Source organism: Nanorana parkeri, unplaced genomic scaffold (assembly GCF_000935625.1).
Source record: "Nanorana parkeri isolate BGI_ZX_2015 unplaced genomic scaffold, ASM93562v1 scaffold689, whole genome shotgun sequence".
NCBI classification, from domain to species: Eukaryota; Metazoa; Chordata; class Amphibia; order Anura; family Dicroglossidae; genus Nanorana; species Nanorana parkeri.
The window spans coordinates 527,920-546,752 of record NW_017306957.1 but is presented as its reverse complement, the minus strand read 5'-3'; the positions used below and the strand labels follow the sequence as shown (position 1 = coordinate 546,752).

The 18,833-nt window shown below is 41.9% G+C and overlaps 1 protein-coding gene across 2 annotated transcripts in view; it reads left to right on the top strand.

The window, feature by feature from the left end:
- The first annotated feature begins 261 nt into the window (after positions 1-261).
- The window catches only part of SLC2A6 (solute carrier family 2 member 6), a 28,693-nt gene continuing 10,121 nt past the window's right edge, over positions 262-18,833 (top strand). For both annotated transcript variants that reach the window (XM_018563712.1, XM_018563711.1), the window contains exons 1-7: positions 262-396; positions 7,626-7,788; positions 8,453-8,659; positions 11,830-11,929; positions 13,842-14,053; positions 14,820-14,972; positions 16,936-17,044. In XM_018563712.1, the coding sequence (XP_018419214.1) occupies positions 299-396; positions 7,626-7,788; positions 8,453-8,659; positions 11,830-11,929; positions 13,842-14,053; positions 14,820-14,972; positions 16,936-17,044 (1,042 nt within the window). In that variant the 5' untranslated portion in view covers positions 262-298. The remainder of the gene's footprint in view (positions 397-7,625; positions 7,789-8,452; positions 8,660-11,829; positions 11,930-13,841; positions 14,054-14,819; positions 14,973-16,935; positions 17,045-18,833) is intronic.

Here is an 18,833-nt window from a genome sequence, read left to right as displayed (position 1 = left end):
TGGACTATGCTTGCAGTGAGGGCACATAGTTGGGGCTTGCCGCTTCCATCATATTGAACTTAACCCTGTTGTGCTGTGTGCTACAGCTCAGCCATATACAGTATACATACAAATCTTCCTTCCTTACACAATGCTGCCCCTTGTTCCTCCCCAGTGGTGGGAATTCACCTACAGCATTAGGAATTGTCACACTTCCCCATCTCCGTTGCATGAAATCAGAACAGAGTGGAATATGAGTTCACACTACACACATACACTGATCTCAGCACATCGCACAAACTGACACGGCCACACTGCTATGGCCATGGACACAAGTCCACTACTCAACACCCCCGAAAATTCCAATTACCAGTCTGTGGGGAAGACTTTGAGAGACGCAGAGAAGAAATATGTCAAGTAAGTAGGAAGTATTATTATTATCATTAGTATTATTATTGATACATGTGTGAATATTTGTATCTATGTGTGTGTATTCCACACTGCATTCCCAGATGATGGCCATCAGTTTGGGTAGCACAGTGTTTTAGTGGTTAGCACTTATGCCTTGCAGCAAGGTTTGTGAGGGTTTCCTTCCATGCTCCAAAGACATGCTAGTAGGTTCATTGGCTGTTGTCTAAACTGGCTCAAGTATGTGTGTGCAGGTCTAACAAATTCGACTGCAGCCTCCTATGGCACACAGTTGAGTGTCTAATGAAGCTCTAGTGTATTTCAGGCATTGAGACACAGGAAAGTAAGATTCCACATTTTAAATGTAAAAGATTTTAATGAGGTCATGGTAGTAGGAATGAAAAGGGACATTGGCTTCTGCCCCAAAGGAGCCTACAGTCTAATGTCCCCTCCACAATGTAGTTCAGGGATAGGCTACCTTGGGACTCCAGCTGTGGTGAAACTACAAATCCCATCATGCATCTGCTTTGCGAGTCATGTCTGTGGCTGTTTAACTCTTTCGATGCCTCATGGGACTTGTAGTTCTACAGCAGCTAGCGTGCCAAGGTTGCCTACCCCTGATCTAGACGCACCTGGGGGGATTATATGATTAACCTTTAGAGCACTGACGTTAAATCCACACAAACAACGGAGAGCACAGTAGCAGGAGATCCCTGTTGGCAACTGAACAAAGACACCCTGGCCCTGGTGCTGCAAGGCAGAAAATGTCATGAAAATAAGCACTTATGATTGATGTGAAATTTATCCAAACACACTTGATATGAGAAAATGTAACTTGGCTGCCAACAAGCAATTTAGTTTTCCAATATAAAAATGCAAAAGTTTGGGTAGCAGAGTGGCTTAGTGATTAGGGTTTCTGCCTTGCAGCACTGGGATCTTCAGTTCAAATCCTGACCAGGACACTAATTGCATGGAGTTTGCATGTTCTCTTTTTTTTTTCCGGGTACTCCAGTTTCCACCCGCATTGCAAAGAAATGCTGGTAAGATAAATGGGTCAACTGAACCACTCCCAAGATGGCTACACGTTCTTCTAAGCACATTGAGTCCCCGGAGAAAAAAACAAAACCCCAGTATATTGAATCAATCAAAGTTGTATTGATTCCTTGCTAATGACACTGTTGTAACCTGCGATCTCTGGGACAATGTGAATGTATTCCCTGTGTGTATACAATCTGCGATCACGGGGACAATGTGAATGTATTCTCCTGTGTGTATACACTCTGTGATCCCGGGGACAATGTGAATGTTTTCTCCTGTGTGTATACACTCTGCGATCCCTGGGACTATGTGAATGTATTCCCTGTGTGTATACACTCTGCAATCCCTGGGACAATGTGAATGTATTCTCCTGTGTGTATACAATCTGCGATCCCTGGGACAATGTGAATGTATTTTCCTGTATGTATACACTCTGCGATCCCTGGGACTATGTGAATGTATTCCCTGTGTGTATACAGTCTGCGATCCCTGGGACTATGTGAATGTATTCCCTATGTGTATACACTCTGCGATCCCTGGGACAATGTGAATGTTTTCTCCTGTGTGTATACACTCTGCGATCCCTGGGACAATGTAAATCTTTTCTCCTGTGTGTATACACTCTGCGATCCCGGGGACTATGTGAATGCATTCCCTGTGTGTATACACTCCGCGATCCCTTGGACTATGTGAATGTATTCCCTGTGTGTATACAATCTGCGATCCCTGGGACTATGTGAATGTATTCCCTATGTGTATACACTCTGTGATCCCTGGGACTATGTGAATGTATTCTCCTGTGTGTATACAATCTGCGATCCCTGGGGCAATGTGAATGTTTTCTCCTGTGTGTATACAATCTGCGATCCCTGGGACTATGTGAATGTATTCCCTGTGTGTATACACTCTGCGATCCCTGGGACTATGTGAATGTATTCCCTATGTGTATACAATCTGCGATCCCTGGGGCAATGTGAATGTTTTCTCCTGTGTGTATACAATCTGCGATCCCTGGGACTATGTGAATGTATTCCCTGTGTGTATACAATCTGCGATCCCTGGGGCAATGTTAATGTATTCCCTGTGTGTATACAATCTGCGATCCCTGGGGCAATGTGAATGTTTTCTCCTGTGTGTATACACTCTGTGATCCCTGGGACTATGTTAATGTATTCTCCTGTGTGTATACACTCTGTGATCCCTGGGACTATGTGAATGTATTCCCTGTGTGTATACGCTCTGCAATCCCTGGGACAATGTGAATGTATTCTCCTGTGTGTATACAATCTGCGATCCCTGGGACTATGTGAATGTATTTCCTGTGTGTATACAATCTGCGATCCCTGGGACTCTGTGAATGTATTCCCTATGTGTATACACTCTGCGATCCCTGGGACTATGTGAATGTATTCCCTGTGTGTATACAATCTGCGATCCCTGGGGCAATGTGAATGTTTTCTCCTGTGTGTATACACTCTGCGATCCCTGGGACTATGTGAATGTATTCCCTGTGTGTATACACTCTGCGATCCCTGGGACTATGTGAATGTTTTTTCCTGTGTGTATACAATCTGCGATCCCTGGGGCAATGTGAATGTTTTCTCCTGTGTGTATACAATCTGCGATCCCTGGGACTATGTGAATGTATTCCCTGTGTGTATACACTCTGCGATCCCTGGGACTATGTGAATGTTTTCTCCTGTGTATATACACTCTGTGATCCCTGGGACTATGTGAATGTATTCCCTATGTGTATACACTCTGCGATCCCTGGGACTATGTGAATGTATTCCCTGTGTGTATACAATCTGCGATCCCTGGGGCAATGTGAATGTTTTCTCCTGTGTGTATACACTCTGCGATCCCTGGGACTATGTGAATGTATTCTCCTGTGTGTATACAATCTGCGATCCCTGGGGCAATGTGAATGTTTTCTCCTGTGTGTATACACTCTGCGATCCCTGGGACTATGTGAATGTATTCCCTGTGTGTAAACACTCTGCGATCCCTGGGACTATGTGAATGTATTTTCCTGTGTGTATACAATCTGCGATCCCTGGGACTATGTGAATGTTTTCTCCTGTGTATATACACTCTGTGATCCCTGGGACTATGTGAATGTATTCCCTATGTGTATACACTCTGCGATCCCTGGGACTATGTGAATGTATTCCCTGTGTGTATACAATCTGCGATCCCTGGGGCAATGTGAATGTTTTCTCCTGTGTGTATACACTCTGCGATCCCTGGGACAATGTGAATGTATTCCCTGTGTGTATACACTTTGTACAATACTACAATCAGTAATAGATATTTTTCTTCTTAACAAGTCAAGATTTGCTGAGCAATAATGATTTGTCTGTAAGCTGATTGAATGGAAATGACACTTCATACAGTATACAGCAAATGGATGAAGCCAGACTTAAAGCGATACAAAACTCTGAACGCTAAGGGCCCACTGGCACTACTGTGTGTACATGGTTTAATGCATTATTGCGGGCTGCATTAGGGCCCAATCACACTACTGTATGTACATGTTTTAATGCATTGAGGCGGGATGCGTTAGGGCCCGCTCACACTAATGTGTGCACATGTATTAATGCATTGAGGTGAGCTGTGTTAGGGCCCATTCACATTAATGTATGTACATGTTTTAATGCATTGAAGCGGGCTGTGTTAGGACCCATTCACAGTACTGTGTGCACACGTTTTTATGCATTGAGGCGAGCTGCGTTAGGGCCCCTTCAGACTAATGTATGCACATGTTTTAATGCTCTGAGGTGGGCTGCGTTAGGGTCCAATCACACTACTGTGTACACACATTTTAAAGCATTGTGGCGAGCTGCGTTAGGGCCCATTCACACTACTGTATGCACACATTTCCATGCAGGCTGAATTAGGATCCAGTCACATCTATAATACATACAGTGCACGTCTATGCATGTACATAGATGCTGTTTTAATGGGCTCTTGTCCACAGTATGGTGACGTGCCTTCTCCAGAGCATGAAAACACATAGACACAGGGCATAGACAAAGGCATGAATGTGCATGGAAAGAGGAATCTCCAAACACATTATTTATTCACAGATGATTCACCTCTGTGCGTTGCTGTACACTATAGTGCAGGTGTGTTTTGCTGTATACAAGTGCTGAATTGCACCAGTGAGCAGCCTACATTTACCTGTGCATTAGTGCGCATTTTACCATGCAGTATCACAATGCATAAGGTGTGAATGGGCCCTCAAGGGTTTAAAATAAAAAGAAAGACTGGACAGCTGCCAACTGATCTGAGGAAATCCAGAAAGTAGAGAGCTATAGCTGGCCAACTGTTGAGGAACTAGAAGTCACAAATTATTATCTGGCAGCACGTGCCGAAGCTTGTAGTTCCACAATAGCAGGGACACACAATGTCATCTAAGCCTTTTCTCATCTGAAATCCAGTTCAATGACTTGTAGACTTGCTATAGAGCTATTCTTTATGGACTGAACATGAGCACTGAGACGATTGCCATAGAATGCGTCATTAGTATACAGGATTTCTATAGCGCCAACAGTTTGCGCAGCGCTTTACAATATAAGGAAGACATTACAGTCACAATACAAGTCAAGACAAAATGGTAAGGAGGGCGTTGTTTCACGCAAAGTACATTTCTATCCTTAAGCAATCAACAAGTGCTACTTTATGATTGTATGGGCTTCTTTAAATTTACCAGCAAACATACGTAAAGGATAAATGGGATTTATATGGTTCCAACAATTTACTGAGGGCCTTACATTCATATCAGTCTCTGCCCTCAAGGAGCTTACAATCTAAGGCTGGGTACACACCTTACAACCATCGCAAGACTTTTGTCTTGCGATGGTTGTAAGGTACTTAAAAAAACGTACGATCTGGCTATGTTGCATAGGCAGATCGTACTTGCAATGATCGCAAGCCACGCCCCCTGAGGGGCGGGCTTCCGATGAGCGCAATGCCGAACGGGCAGTGTGCGCTTGCGCACACCGGCCCGTTCGGCTTTTATCTTACAAAAATGCTACAGACCCGCCGAACATCGTACGATGCTCGGCGGGTTTTCGAACATGTCCGTAAGTTAAAAGTTGTGCGACCTTACAATAGTAGAGGTCGCACGGCTTCCACACACCTTACGATAATCGTACAGTCGCAGGATTTCCCGCGATTATCGTACGATTATCGTAAGGTGTGTGGGTACCTTAAGGTCCGTAATACACACATACTAGGCCAAATTAGACAGGAGCCAATTACCAGCATGTCTTTGGAATGCGGGTGGAAACCGGAGCACACCCACACAAGAAGAGGTAGAATATGCAAACTCCATGCAGATCGTATCCTGACCAGGATTCCCACCAGGGACCCCCTGCGCTGCAATGTAGAAGTGCTAACTATTAAGCCACTGTGCTGCCCATATGTTGAATAGATTGTTTTGGTCAGTTCTTGCCCCATCTTGGCAAATGGAAATGAGACTTCATAGAACTTGTACAACTGGGTTGCAGGGTGCCAGCTTTACATTGGTTGGCGTATCCATCGGTGGCCGCCATCAGTCAAAGTGCTTTTCAGTGACAGCATCAACAGTGCCCCCCAGAGGACAGATGTAGAAATGCAATTTTTAAAAATAGTAATTGTGTCTAACACAGTGCATGCTTTATGATAAAACCTATGACAAAGGTCCATAGTGAAAGCTGAACTAACTGTAATTTACCATGAAAATCTAACTGAATCCCTTGTAGGAAAGCATGCACATTCATTGCTTCATTTTCCAGACATAAGACATAGAGCAAAACAGTCATTTCTACTTCTGCTTTCTTTATGGGTTACAACATCTGAAAAAGTTACTGTTGGGTGACTGTATACACGGTCGTTAGTCACAGGTTGAAAACATCACAAGGATTGATATGTCACTATGACTACATATATCAGAGACAATGGTAGTTATGCTGTGCCCATTACAAAGACAGATAATGGCTTTGGTGGTGGTGTTACCCTCCCTGGAAGGATTCTTTATAATGTAGAATAAATAATGGCGGAATCCTGCTGTTATAGAGCAACATGGTGGCCACCATATAGACACTACTGCAGGGAAACCTCACCATTGTGGGAGGGGCAGAGACACAAACTACTGCAGGGAAATCTCACAATGTGGGAGGGGCAGAGACACAAACTACTGTAGAGAAATCTCACCATTGTGGGAGGGGCAGAAACACAAACTACTGCAGCGAAATCTCAGCATTGTGGGAGGGGCAGAAACACAAACTACTGCGAGGAAATCTCACCATTGTGGGAGGGGCAGAGACACAAACTACTGTGAGGAAATCTCACCATTGTGGGAGCAGCAGAGACACAAACTACTGGAAGGAAATCTCATCATTGTGTGAGGGGCAGAGACACAGACTACTGCAGGGAAATCTCACCATTGTGGGAGGGGCAGGGAAACACCATCTACTGCAGATAAATGTCACCATTGGGCAGAGACACAAACTACTGCAGGGAAATCTTACCATTGTTAGAGGGGCAGGGACACATCATCTACTACAAGGAAATCTCACCATTGTGGGAGCGGCAGAGACACAAACTACTGCAGGGAAATCTTACCATTGTTAGAGGGGCAGGGACACATCATCTACTACAAGGAAATCTCACCATTGTGGGAGCGGCAGAGACACAAACTTCTGCAGGGGAATCTCACTATTGTGGGAGGTGTAGAGACACAAACTACTGCACGGAAATCTCATAATTGTGGGAGGGGCAGAGACACACACTACCGCAGGGAATCTCCCCATTGTGTGTGTGTGTGGGAGTGGGAAGGGGTTGGGCTGGCAGAGACACAAACTACTGCAGGGAAATTTCAATGTTGTCAGAGAGACAGGGTGTGGTGTGGTGAAGACATCAGGAGAATTTAACAGCATTACTTGGTTTCACCTGTTGGCTCTAAACGGGTATTCCTGGTATATAGGGATCCAGCATGCGATTCGGCTGGTATTTAACTGCATTTAACTATCTTAGTTTTGAAGGAGATGGCCTTTAAGGATTTTGCTAACCCTAAATTTCAAAATATCCTGGTATTTAATTAGACCATACAGAAACAAGTGAAGCGACAACAATCATACATGTCAATAAAGTCTACCCCATGAGTATAGAGACCATAGATAACTGCATTGTTCACTTGTGTCTCTTCTCCACAGAACACTAAATAACAGGAAGATGTTCCTGGCTGCTTTTTCTGCTGTCTTGGGCAACTTCACATTTGGTTACGCGTTGGTTTACCCCTCACCGGTCATTCCAGCTCTGGAAGGAGATGCTGATCCCACTATGCACATTACGGAAGCGGAGAAGTCTTGGTTTGGGGTAATGAGTTTACAGTTTTGTATATTCTCATGCAGGCCAACAAATGCTTAAAGCAGAAATATGGACTGCCATGTTGTTGAGGTGATTTAACTGATATGGACTGGGGTCAAATATATAATGCTTTAGCTTAAGTAGTGTGCATCAAAATTATTAAATCGTTCCTGAAATACTCTTTGTTGCCAGAAGGCTCTGTTACTTCTACTTTCTAATTCCCCTCTCCTAAAATACTCTGCACTGCCCGAGGACTCCGCTCCTTCTTCTATCTAACTCTCCTCTCCTGAAATACTCTTTGTTGCCAGAGGACTCCGCTCCTTCCTCTATCTAACTCTCCTCTCCTGAAATACTCTTTGTTGCCATAGGACTCCGCTCCTTCTACTTTCTAATTCCCCTCTCCTGAAATACTCTTTGTTGCCAGAGGACTCCGCTCCTTCTACTTTCTAATTCCCCTCTCCTAAAATACTCTGCACTGCTTGATGACTCTGCTCCTTCCTCTATCTAACTTTCCACTCCTAAAATACGCACTGGTGGAGGACTCTGCTCCTTCCTCTATCTAACTCTCCTCTCCTGAAATACTCTGTGCTGGTGGAGGACTCTGCTCCTTTTACTACTTAACTCTATATTTGTAAGTCACACTAATACCTTCTGAATTGTATTTCCCTTGCAGTCAGTGTTTGCTCTGGGCACCTGTGTCGGTGGATTAAGCTCAATGTTCCTGAATGATTGGCTTGGACGTAAACTCAGCATTATGTTCTCCACGCTTCCTGCAGCCATTGGTTTTTTGCTAATGGGCAGTGCTCAGCATATCTCCATGCTTCTCCTGGGAAGAATTCTCACAGGCCTAGCCGGAGGCATAACATCATCCTCAATACCAGTAAGTGCGTCACTTTCAAGGACCTTTCTATTCCAGTACACCTTAGATGGCTGAAAGGTAGACATGTGCACTGCCAAAAAATTTGTTTCGTTTTAAATTCGGATTTGTGTTATTTCGTTTTTCAGGATTCGGGTGTGAAAGTGAATTCGGAATTCGGATTCGGACGAAATTCGGTAGCGTTAGTACGAACGTTCGTTTCGTTTTCTGTTCTTATTCGTTTCTTATTTGTTTCTTATTCGTTTCGTTCGTTTGCAGCAAAAGTGACATTTGAGGGGGAAAAAATATTTTTCTCCTTCTCTAATGTCACTTTGCTCCAATGAACGAAACAAATAAGAAACGAATAAGAACAGAAAACGAAACGAACGTTCGTGCGAACGCTACCGAAATTTCGGAAATGGAAATTCGGATTCGTTTGCATTCGTTATGTCTGTAATTTGGAATTGGGATACATCCGAATGTCCGAATTTACGAAAATTCGTCCGAATTTCGATTCGGAACGAAACGAATCGCACATGTCTACTGAAAGGTAACTGTTGCCAGTGGAAAAAGATGGATTGTCAAATATGGTGCCTTAGTCTTTGGCTCCCATTAATTCTGAAGAGTAGAAATAATGCCACTGACAGTCACCAAGGAATTACACTTGATGAAGTAGCCTGTTTGCTGGACCTCTGGTGGGGTTGTGGCCTGAGATGGCCGCTTTACTCAATCTTCTGCCTGTGATAGCCCAGGGTAAATCTTAGGCTGCCATGTGCTAAAATGAATGTGTATCTTCATACAACACAATGGCAGCACAAAAGCTCTTTAGATAATGCAATATATATGTTTTCCTCCTTGGCTATGTATCTCCTGTATGAGTAAAAAGCTAATAGAAACATAATAGAAAACCAGGTAAGCAAATATAAAAAGTATAATATATTATAATATACAGTATATAGTAATCATGTTCAGGTATTCTTGATATTTACCCCTGCCATGCTTTGCCACCAGCGCCCTGGCCTTACTTTTGCCTACTGTATTATAAACAATACAACTTGATAAAGGACCAGTGCCAGCTTATCAATGGATAGTGAACAAGCTCTTATTCCTATAAGCCAGCCCTCTTTCTAAAGCTGGCCATACACCTTACAATTATCTGCAGATTTTCTATGGTCAGATGGAAAAAGTGCAACAGATTCTTCCATCTACACTAAACTGTGTGGATGGAGGAATCTCCCACTGGGCCAAGCTTCAGTATCTTGCTAGTCTGCCCCACTGGCTCTCAAAACACCTGAACAATCTGATTGGATGCAGGCATTGGAAGGCAAGATCAAAAATATCTAATTATTTTGTATTTGATAAAACATTAACCTGCATACAGAGTCATGGGCAAGGGAACTTCTCTGCAGTCAGAAGGTTCTAAATGAAATAATATTCTTGGGACAGAGACATATGGCTCATGCATAGAGAAATGTGCGGAATGCTGTCACTGCCATCTCTTTGTGATTGGGGACAGTGCGGCTTTGTACTTCATGGTGACACGGGTAAATTCACATTCACTTGCCATAAAATTTACACTGATGTGTGACTGGCAGGAAATGTATATTTGCTGAAATTTGGGATGCCAGGATCTGCAGACATTTCTGCTAAAAGGCCCATAAGAGAGATACATTGTTACTTGACTAGGTTCTATTTCCTCTTATGGTGATAAAAGTGTTTGAATACACTAAAAACCCGTACCATTCATTTACTTTCATTTCCCCATTTGCTCCCTTTTGCCAGTGGAAATTGTTCCAAACGGTTTTCTGCTTTTTGGATAAACTATAATCTGATGTTCATGCCAACTTTTTTTTTTCTGTGTTCTGTAATGTGCCCAGATGTCTCTCCATCATTCCTTGTCATGTCTTGTATATGTCAGTGGGTGTATTCACGGCTGACAGTTACCGAACGATGCACTGTGGGATCAAATCTGAACTCCACACCACTGTATGATTTTAAATATGTATTGTAAGAACTGCCCATTTGTTGCAATGCATTTTAAGAACTGCCCATTTGTTGCAATGCATTTTAAGAACTGCCCATTTGTTTCCCATGCACTGTAAGGATTGCCCATTTGTTGCCCCTTCACTGTAAGGATTGCCCATTTGTTATACATAGATTCTAAAAACTGCCCATTTGTTGCCCATGCATTGTAAGAACTGCCTATTTGTTTCCTATCATTATTATCATACAGTCTTTATATAGCGCCAACACTTTGCACAATAGGAGACACTGTACAGTTACAATACATTTTCAGTAGAATAGGGTTAGGAAGACCCTGCTCGTGAGAGTTTACAACGTATGTATTTTAAGGACTGCCCGTTAGTTTCTCATGTATTTTAAGCATTGCCTATTTGCTGCCCGTGCATTATAAGAACTGCTCATTTGTTTCTCATGCACTAAAATGATAGCCCATTTGTTGCCCATGCATGGTAATGATTGCCCATTTGTTGCCATGTCTTCTATTGGGGAGATTTCACTTCACTTCCTGTACATTTAACAGGAGAGGAATCCAAAGTGAAGGAAATCCCTTTCCCCAGAATAAGCGACCCTATTAGAAGATTTCCCCTCTATTTCTGTGCTGGTGACAACTCGAAATTTTAGATTTTCCTTCATTTTCTGTCTCAGTGACAATGGACACTATAGAGACACTATAGAGACACAAAAAGAGAGGCAGACAGGGGTTAAATACGCTTTAGGTGATTTCCTGCAGTGCTATAATGGGACAAATGCATCTCAATATTTGTGCAGTATGCCCTTACCCTAACTAAAAAATAGTTTTCAATAGATAATGATTTTCATTGTTATTAAATAAGAAAAATAATAAGCACACATTTTAAGTGTGTGCCCATGTGTAGTGCCCCTACACATGGGCACATGTAGGGGGACTACAAATCCCAGACATACCCATTAGACTAGCAGTTGACAGGACATGCTGGGTTATGTATTTCCTTGGTGGTTAACATCTGTCTGTCACTTGATCATGTCTGATGTAGAATTGGACATTTGCCATTCTTAACGAACTGCTTCATATTTTACCGATTTACCAATATTATACATTTTCGCTCAATAATTCATCAAACAAATCCCTTACTTATGTTGTCATTATTTTGCCTTGTAAACTGAACAATGTAACATGTCTGTTTATGTCGCAGGTTTATATTTCGGAGATCTCTCATGCCGGAGTGAGGGGTGCATTGGGGGCATGTCCGCAGCTGATGGCAGTATGTGGGGCCTTGGTCCTGTATGTGCTCAGTACGTAAAACCCTGATTGTGATTACTCTATATGTTCTCTTCATAAAGCAGAAATCCAACCAAAATCTTATTTTGCTAGAAGAATCTGAACATCTGTTAGGCTTTTAATTTGTTCTGTTGGGGGGCTCAATTTCTGGCAAATGGCAAGACAGGAAGTGATGTGAAATCTCCCTAACAAAGACACGAATGGAAATAAAACTCTGACAGCAGTTCTAAACCTTCCATTGGAGCAGATTTCCCCTGGTGTCCTGGTGGCACAACAGGAAGTGGGGGGAAATCTCTCCAAATGGGGACAGAGACAACGATGAAAACGTAATAGAGTTTTTACCCTTCCATACTCTTTGAGAAACAAAACAATTAAAAATAAATTTGGTTGGAGTTTTACTTTAACAAAAAAATAATATACTTTCTAAAGGCAGCTCAAGTGCATACACATCAATCACCCACAGGCAGACTTGCAAGGTGCGGAGGCATTCTAGGGAACTGTGCATTGGCTTATGTTATGGAGTCCATGTTGTATGACAGTGGACCTAACCTGCAAATAGCTTATTTAAAGTGTAATTCAAGTTCGGTTGAGAAAACATTTACCTACAGGCAAATATGCGGCAGAAAATAGAATTACTGTCCACTAAACCTAAATACACTGCCAGGGATCCCATATATTTTATGCAACAGGTTGAATGCAACTTGGTCTTGGTGTAAACTTGAAGAGGATGTATTACAGAAGAAGAGGCAAGAAGATTCCAAGAAATCTGCCCTGAAAACATAAGGCATAACTAAACCCCAGAACAAAAATGGAATATGTTGCAGCTTACTAGCCCTTTAATGTAGCAGCCATATTAGTTTTCTTTTATTCAGAAAATTTTCAGCAAGCACAGAACATACCTGTTGGCTTTCCCAGAAACACATTGTCCTTGTCACTTCCTCTGAGATGGCCTAGGTGCATAAAACAATGTTTTTTTCTTTCTATTGTGTAAATTACTAGTCTCCCCTTCCCCTATGTAATGGAGATGAACAAAGGTAGACATGTATAAAGTACAGCCTGGGTGGCAATGATGGCTCCCTCCATAGAAACAGTGGTGAAATGAGTGTAGACACAAAGGGACAGGAAGTAGGTTATGTACAGGATAACCAGTTAAAAATAAAGGGGGAAAATGACACACAAAAAAAGAAAGCAAAAGACGGAGCTACCTCATCTAAAGGTTGGTAAGATGTAATTTATCACATACTTGATTCTCAGGTTTAGATGCACTTTAATACTAACTGTAGTTTTGCAAGGAAGAAAATCTATTTTTTCTGAAAGATTTCCCCTCACTTCCTGTTCTAGTGACAATCATAATATTTTGTGTTTCCCATTACTTTATGTCACATTGACAATAATCACCAAGGCAAATTGGGAGGGTGAATCTTTATTGACAGCAAGAAAAATCAGTGGTTCTAACCCTTCCCTACGTCATTCAAAACAGAAAAAAACAGGTTTAACTTTGGATACACGTTAACTTTGTTGAGCATTGTATGTTGGCAGACATTTTAGGAGTAAGTTGATCATACATCATATATTCAGCTTTTGTCAAACCAAGTGGTGCTGACATGGTCACATGCCGTTAAATTTCGAGCAGAGTATGGCCAGCCTAAGTGAGCTCTACAACTCATATTATCAATCAAATTCAGATTATTAGGCAAGAAATCAGGTGTGAGCAGAAGTCTCGGCAGAATATGTGAGAATATGCAGAATACATTTTGTTGCTGGAATATCTGCTGTGTTTGGAAATATTTACATCTTTATCCATACACGTCAATCAAATCTCTTTTACATAAATTTACACACCATCTGGGATTATTGTCTTTCTTGCCTCACACTGAAATGCCCAGATTTTCTCATGAAGATGAGTATTGACTTTTGTCTTCTTAGGTATCGTTGTGCCATGGCGCTGGCTGGCAATATTGGGTGAAATACCTGTAATTACCATGCTCGTCCTCCTGTGCTTCATGCCGGACTCCCCGCGATTCCTAATTGCAAAAGGGAAACGAGAAAAGGCCCTGAAGGCTCTAGAGTGGCTCAGAGGGCCAGACACAGCATACAGAGAGGAGTTTACGAGAATTGAGGAAAGCATCGTCAATAAGGTATTGCAGCCCATAAGGCAACACACTGATACTTGGGAACACCAAACAACAACACCTTAACATTTGGTGGCCCCACAACAGTGTGACCTTGATCATTGGGATCCAAGAATAGTGGCACGCTGATACCTAGTAACAATGACCCACTGACATTTAGGGATCCAAGAAAAGTGACACATGGACACTTTGGGGTTCCAAAAGAGTGTCATAAATACACTTGGGAGACCCGAACAATGACACACACACACACACACACACTTGGGGTCCTAGAACAATTACATTTAAGGGGTCCCAAAAAGTGACACTGACATTCAGGTGTTGCAGAACAAACATACAATGAAACAAGAACAATGTCACAATGACATTGGGGAAGGGGGGGTGGTCAGAATAATGGCAAACTGATTCTTGGGGACCAAATAATGACACACTGACACTGGGGGGGTCACAGAACAATGATGCACTGTCATTTGGTATTCCAAAACAATAATACACTAACAATTGGGGGCCCCAGAACAATGACACAGTGACACTTGGGAGAGGTTCCCAGAACAATGACACAGTGACACTTGGAGTCTCTAAAATAATGACAATGACACTTGGTAGAGGTCCCCAGAACAATGACAAAGTGACACTTGTGGGTCTCCCGAACAATGACACACTGACATTTGGGAATCCCAACAAATAGTGCATTGGGATATACAGTATATGTTATAAAAGTTGGAATTTGCAGAAGATATACAAGCAACATGGTGTCACATCTTGTTTTCAGAACAGTTCAATAACTTGTAGTGAGCTGGCTGAACGGCACTACTACAAACCCATTCTCACTGCTGTCCTCATGAGGTTCCTACAACAGATGTCTGGGATCAACCCAATACTGACATTCCTGGAGTCCATCTTCAACAAGACCAAAGTCATTCTGGTGAGGAGCGATAGGACTGTGAAATCTTGAATAAAAGAATGTATTGTACAATGCATCAGAACTGGAGCCCAGGGTTGAAAGCAAGCCTGTACTGAGTAATTTGAAGGCTGCCATTACTGGCCTACTTCTGAAAATGCTAGTTGCTGGGTTGACCCTTACTTTTTGAGACACCAGCCCAGAACAATTATGAAAGGAAAGTCAAGAATAAAACAGTGGCGTCACAAGGGGGGTGAGGTGGGTGAAGCCTGAACCGGGTGACACCTTTATAGGGGGTGGCACCAAAATGACTGAGAGTCATCTTGGTGCCACACCCTCTGAAAAGTCGGGCACTCGGTCAAGGACAGAAAGCCCAACAGCTGCATGAGAGAAGAGGGGACCAGGCAGCAAACCTTATCCTGCCGGACGCCCCTGGAGTAAAAACAGAACTGCTGTTATGTTTGCTCTTGGTCGTTAATTTAGAACGTACTGAAGCACCTGGACCAGCATGATATCCAGCTATCTGGCGTTTTTAGGAGAGGTCAGCAAGGGCAGCCTCTATATTTTCCTTGTACATGTATCCTTCAGTTTTTTATTCTTGACCTAGCCCTGCTACAATTTGTGGATGAGGATGTCCATACATAAACTGAACTATACTTTTCTCCATGTACCTAGCAGTTAGAGGGATGGGAAATCATAAAAGAAAAAAGCCTTTTCACAGAAAGCATTGAAGGAAGACTTTATTTAATTACCATATACTGTATGTTCTATAATGAAACCTTTTCACCTGCATTATATTAAACAAGATTTACCTGATTATTATCTTCAGCCCCTATTCAACACTATGCATTATCAGTGAATTAGTGGTAATACTGTCACCTACTGTGTGACAACACAATGATAAGCCATATCTACAGAGATATTGTCAGTTCCGTGGTTACATAGTTACTAGGGATGCACAGATACTTTTCGAGTACCAGTGCAGATACTTGGCATTTTTATGAGAATTACCAGGGTTGCAGCGGTTGCAGGGGTTGCAGCTGGGACCTGGCTCTGGCACTCCACCACTGTCCTGAAATCATTAGTCTTTATTGTTTTAGAAAAACTGTCACATGACAATAAACAAAAATGTATCAGTACTCGTACTTGTAAGTACTCGGCAAGTACCAGTACTAGTACTTGAAAAACTGGTATCGGTGCATCCCTTTATTTATATTTATAAAAACAAAATCGTACATTAAAACAGAGATGTACAAATCCCAGGAGCTCCGTGTGCTCCTTACAAATGACAGCTGCCTCCTAACTTTTGAATTTTTCTCTAGTGTAGTCTTGGAGCTCAAAAGTATCGGTACATGTACTCGTACTTGTACCGAGTACTGTACTTGGTATCTGTGCAACCCTAATAGTTACAAAGTTAAAATAAAGAGTCCGGTTTACAAAGTAGGTTGGGAACAGAAGGGGGGCTCTGACTCTAAAATCTAGATTCAAATCTTTGGTGAATTCATTGTCATAAAAGATTTTTTTTAAATGACAACCGCAGTAGCCATTTTTTGGCTGCTTTATCCATTCTAAGCCCACTACAACATTCCAAACCTTTGCTTAGCCATGGCTTTATTTAAGCCATGTTTCTGGTATACTCAACTATATTTAAAATCTTGGTCTCCCAGATTTACAGTATATTCTTTGGAAGACCTACCACAGCTAACCTACATTTTATATTTATATTTTACTTCCAGCTAATTCTAATAACCCTCCTTACTGTTCCTTTCTCTCCTCCCTTACTAAAGTCCCAAAAGGAATTGTTTATTCATGTTACACTTATTGATAAAGAAAAGTATTTCAAAATCAAATTCTTATGCTACAAATCTTTGTCAAGGATGGTGTAGACTTTGTCCCTTGTAAATGATCAGGATCAGCTATTCCATGGCCCTCATATTACACAGATTGCGTATTTTTGGGGTGACATTTGTCTTTATCTCCTCTTTAGTCAGGAAGGTATGATGCTGCGCTCGTTGGACTGGTAAGGCTGGTGGCAGTAATAATTTCTGCCATTGTTATGGATAAAGCTGGAAGGAAAATTCTGCTCTACGTCTCTAGTAAGTGTTTCATTGGAGAACTTTCACATGCAGAATGGGCTATTGAATTAGGATGCAATTTTGAAACGGGGGTGGGTGCAAATTCAGTGTGCAGTTGACTTTGGTGTTGTAAGTCCATTGCAGGTTGCTTCCATTGTCTGATTTGGCCTATAACAGTCAGTTTTGATGATAAATATGTATCCATGTACACAGGACAATTATGGCAGTGTCTTCTGGCCAATGGAAAAATTGGCTGGAAGGAATAGACCACCTCTCTTCCTTTTGTTCCCTTGTGATCTCACTAAAGCATGGGTCATTAACATGCACTCATGGCTAGAGCAAGCTTCCATGTTTAGGTCAATATCATTAAATACTGTATGTATAAATAGAGTCTGCAGACCCATATTCAACACATAAAGAATTGTATTGGTAATATGGTACAATAGTTCATAAAATGTATTATATGTACAGAATCAGATAGTAAATAAAGTAATGTAATATATAGATGGGCAGCATAAGCCATTGAATCATACCTTACAATGTTTTGCAGCAGATAGGCATACCGGAGATAGTAGCTGCAGCTATAATGTCAGGGAGATGCAAAAAAAAAAAAAAGGGAATTAGTGATTAATGGACCTCACTTTTTGAGCCTGACATTATTGCTATGGCATTGTATCATATATTTGAATGCCTTATGCTGCCTATCTGTATATAAAATACAATCTGTACCTTTTATGTACTATTTGTATCATATTACCAACATAGTACTTTTTTGCATTACATGTTGGTGTACAGACTCTATATTTATTGAACTTTTAGGGAGGGAGGTAGGCTTCCTGAATGTGATTTAGCACCCCTATACTATACTGCTGGTTATACTTTTACTATCTTTAACTAACTAGGTCAATAGCAGTCCACAGAATGAGCAATTCTGATCTTCTGACCCCAATTTGCGGTTTGTTGTTTTTGCCTCAGTCTTGGCAAGCAGTGCGACAGATAGTGACATTGATTGTCACAACTGGACAAGCACTAGTAATAAGTGAAACAGGTTGCCAAATATACACCGATCAGTTATAACATTATGACCACCCGCCGACTATTGAGTGGGTCCCATTTTTGTGCCAAAACAGCCCTGACCCATCCAGGCATGGCCTCCTTTAAATTGCGAGGTGGGGCCTCCATGGATCAGACTTGTTTTTCCAGCACATCCCACTGAGACTCGACTGGATTGAGATCTGGAGAATTCTGAGGCCAAATCAGCACCCCAAACTCGTTGTGGTGTTCCTCAAAACATTATTGAACCATTTTTGCAGTGTGGCAGGACACACCTACTTCCTGGTGTCATTGTAAGGGGATAAACAATGTTATTCACTAAACCTCTCGAGGTCATAATGTTATGGTTGATCAGTGTAGACAAGCAATGAATGTGGCAAATTCTCGGCAAATGGTTTTTTATGCTGTGAATTTCCAAATCAATCCAACAGTTCAACTCCTTACCAGTTTTTCCTTGCAAGTTACAGTTTGTGAAGCACTTATCAATGCTGCTTACCATTCCTCAGTGTCTTCTATGGATGGGCCAATAAGAGAGCTTGTCTCAATAACTTATAATGCTAGTCACCATGTTATCTATTTAAAGCTGAACTCCAGGTATAAATATGTATGTATACTTACAGTACATTGGGCCACATTGGCCCCAATTTAAGTATACATATTTTATCCCTGGTGGAGATGGTAAAACCCTGTAATAGCTGCAGCAACTACTATAATGTTTTCCAGCGATCCTCTGGGTCCTGTACTGCCACTGTTGACC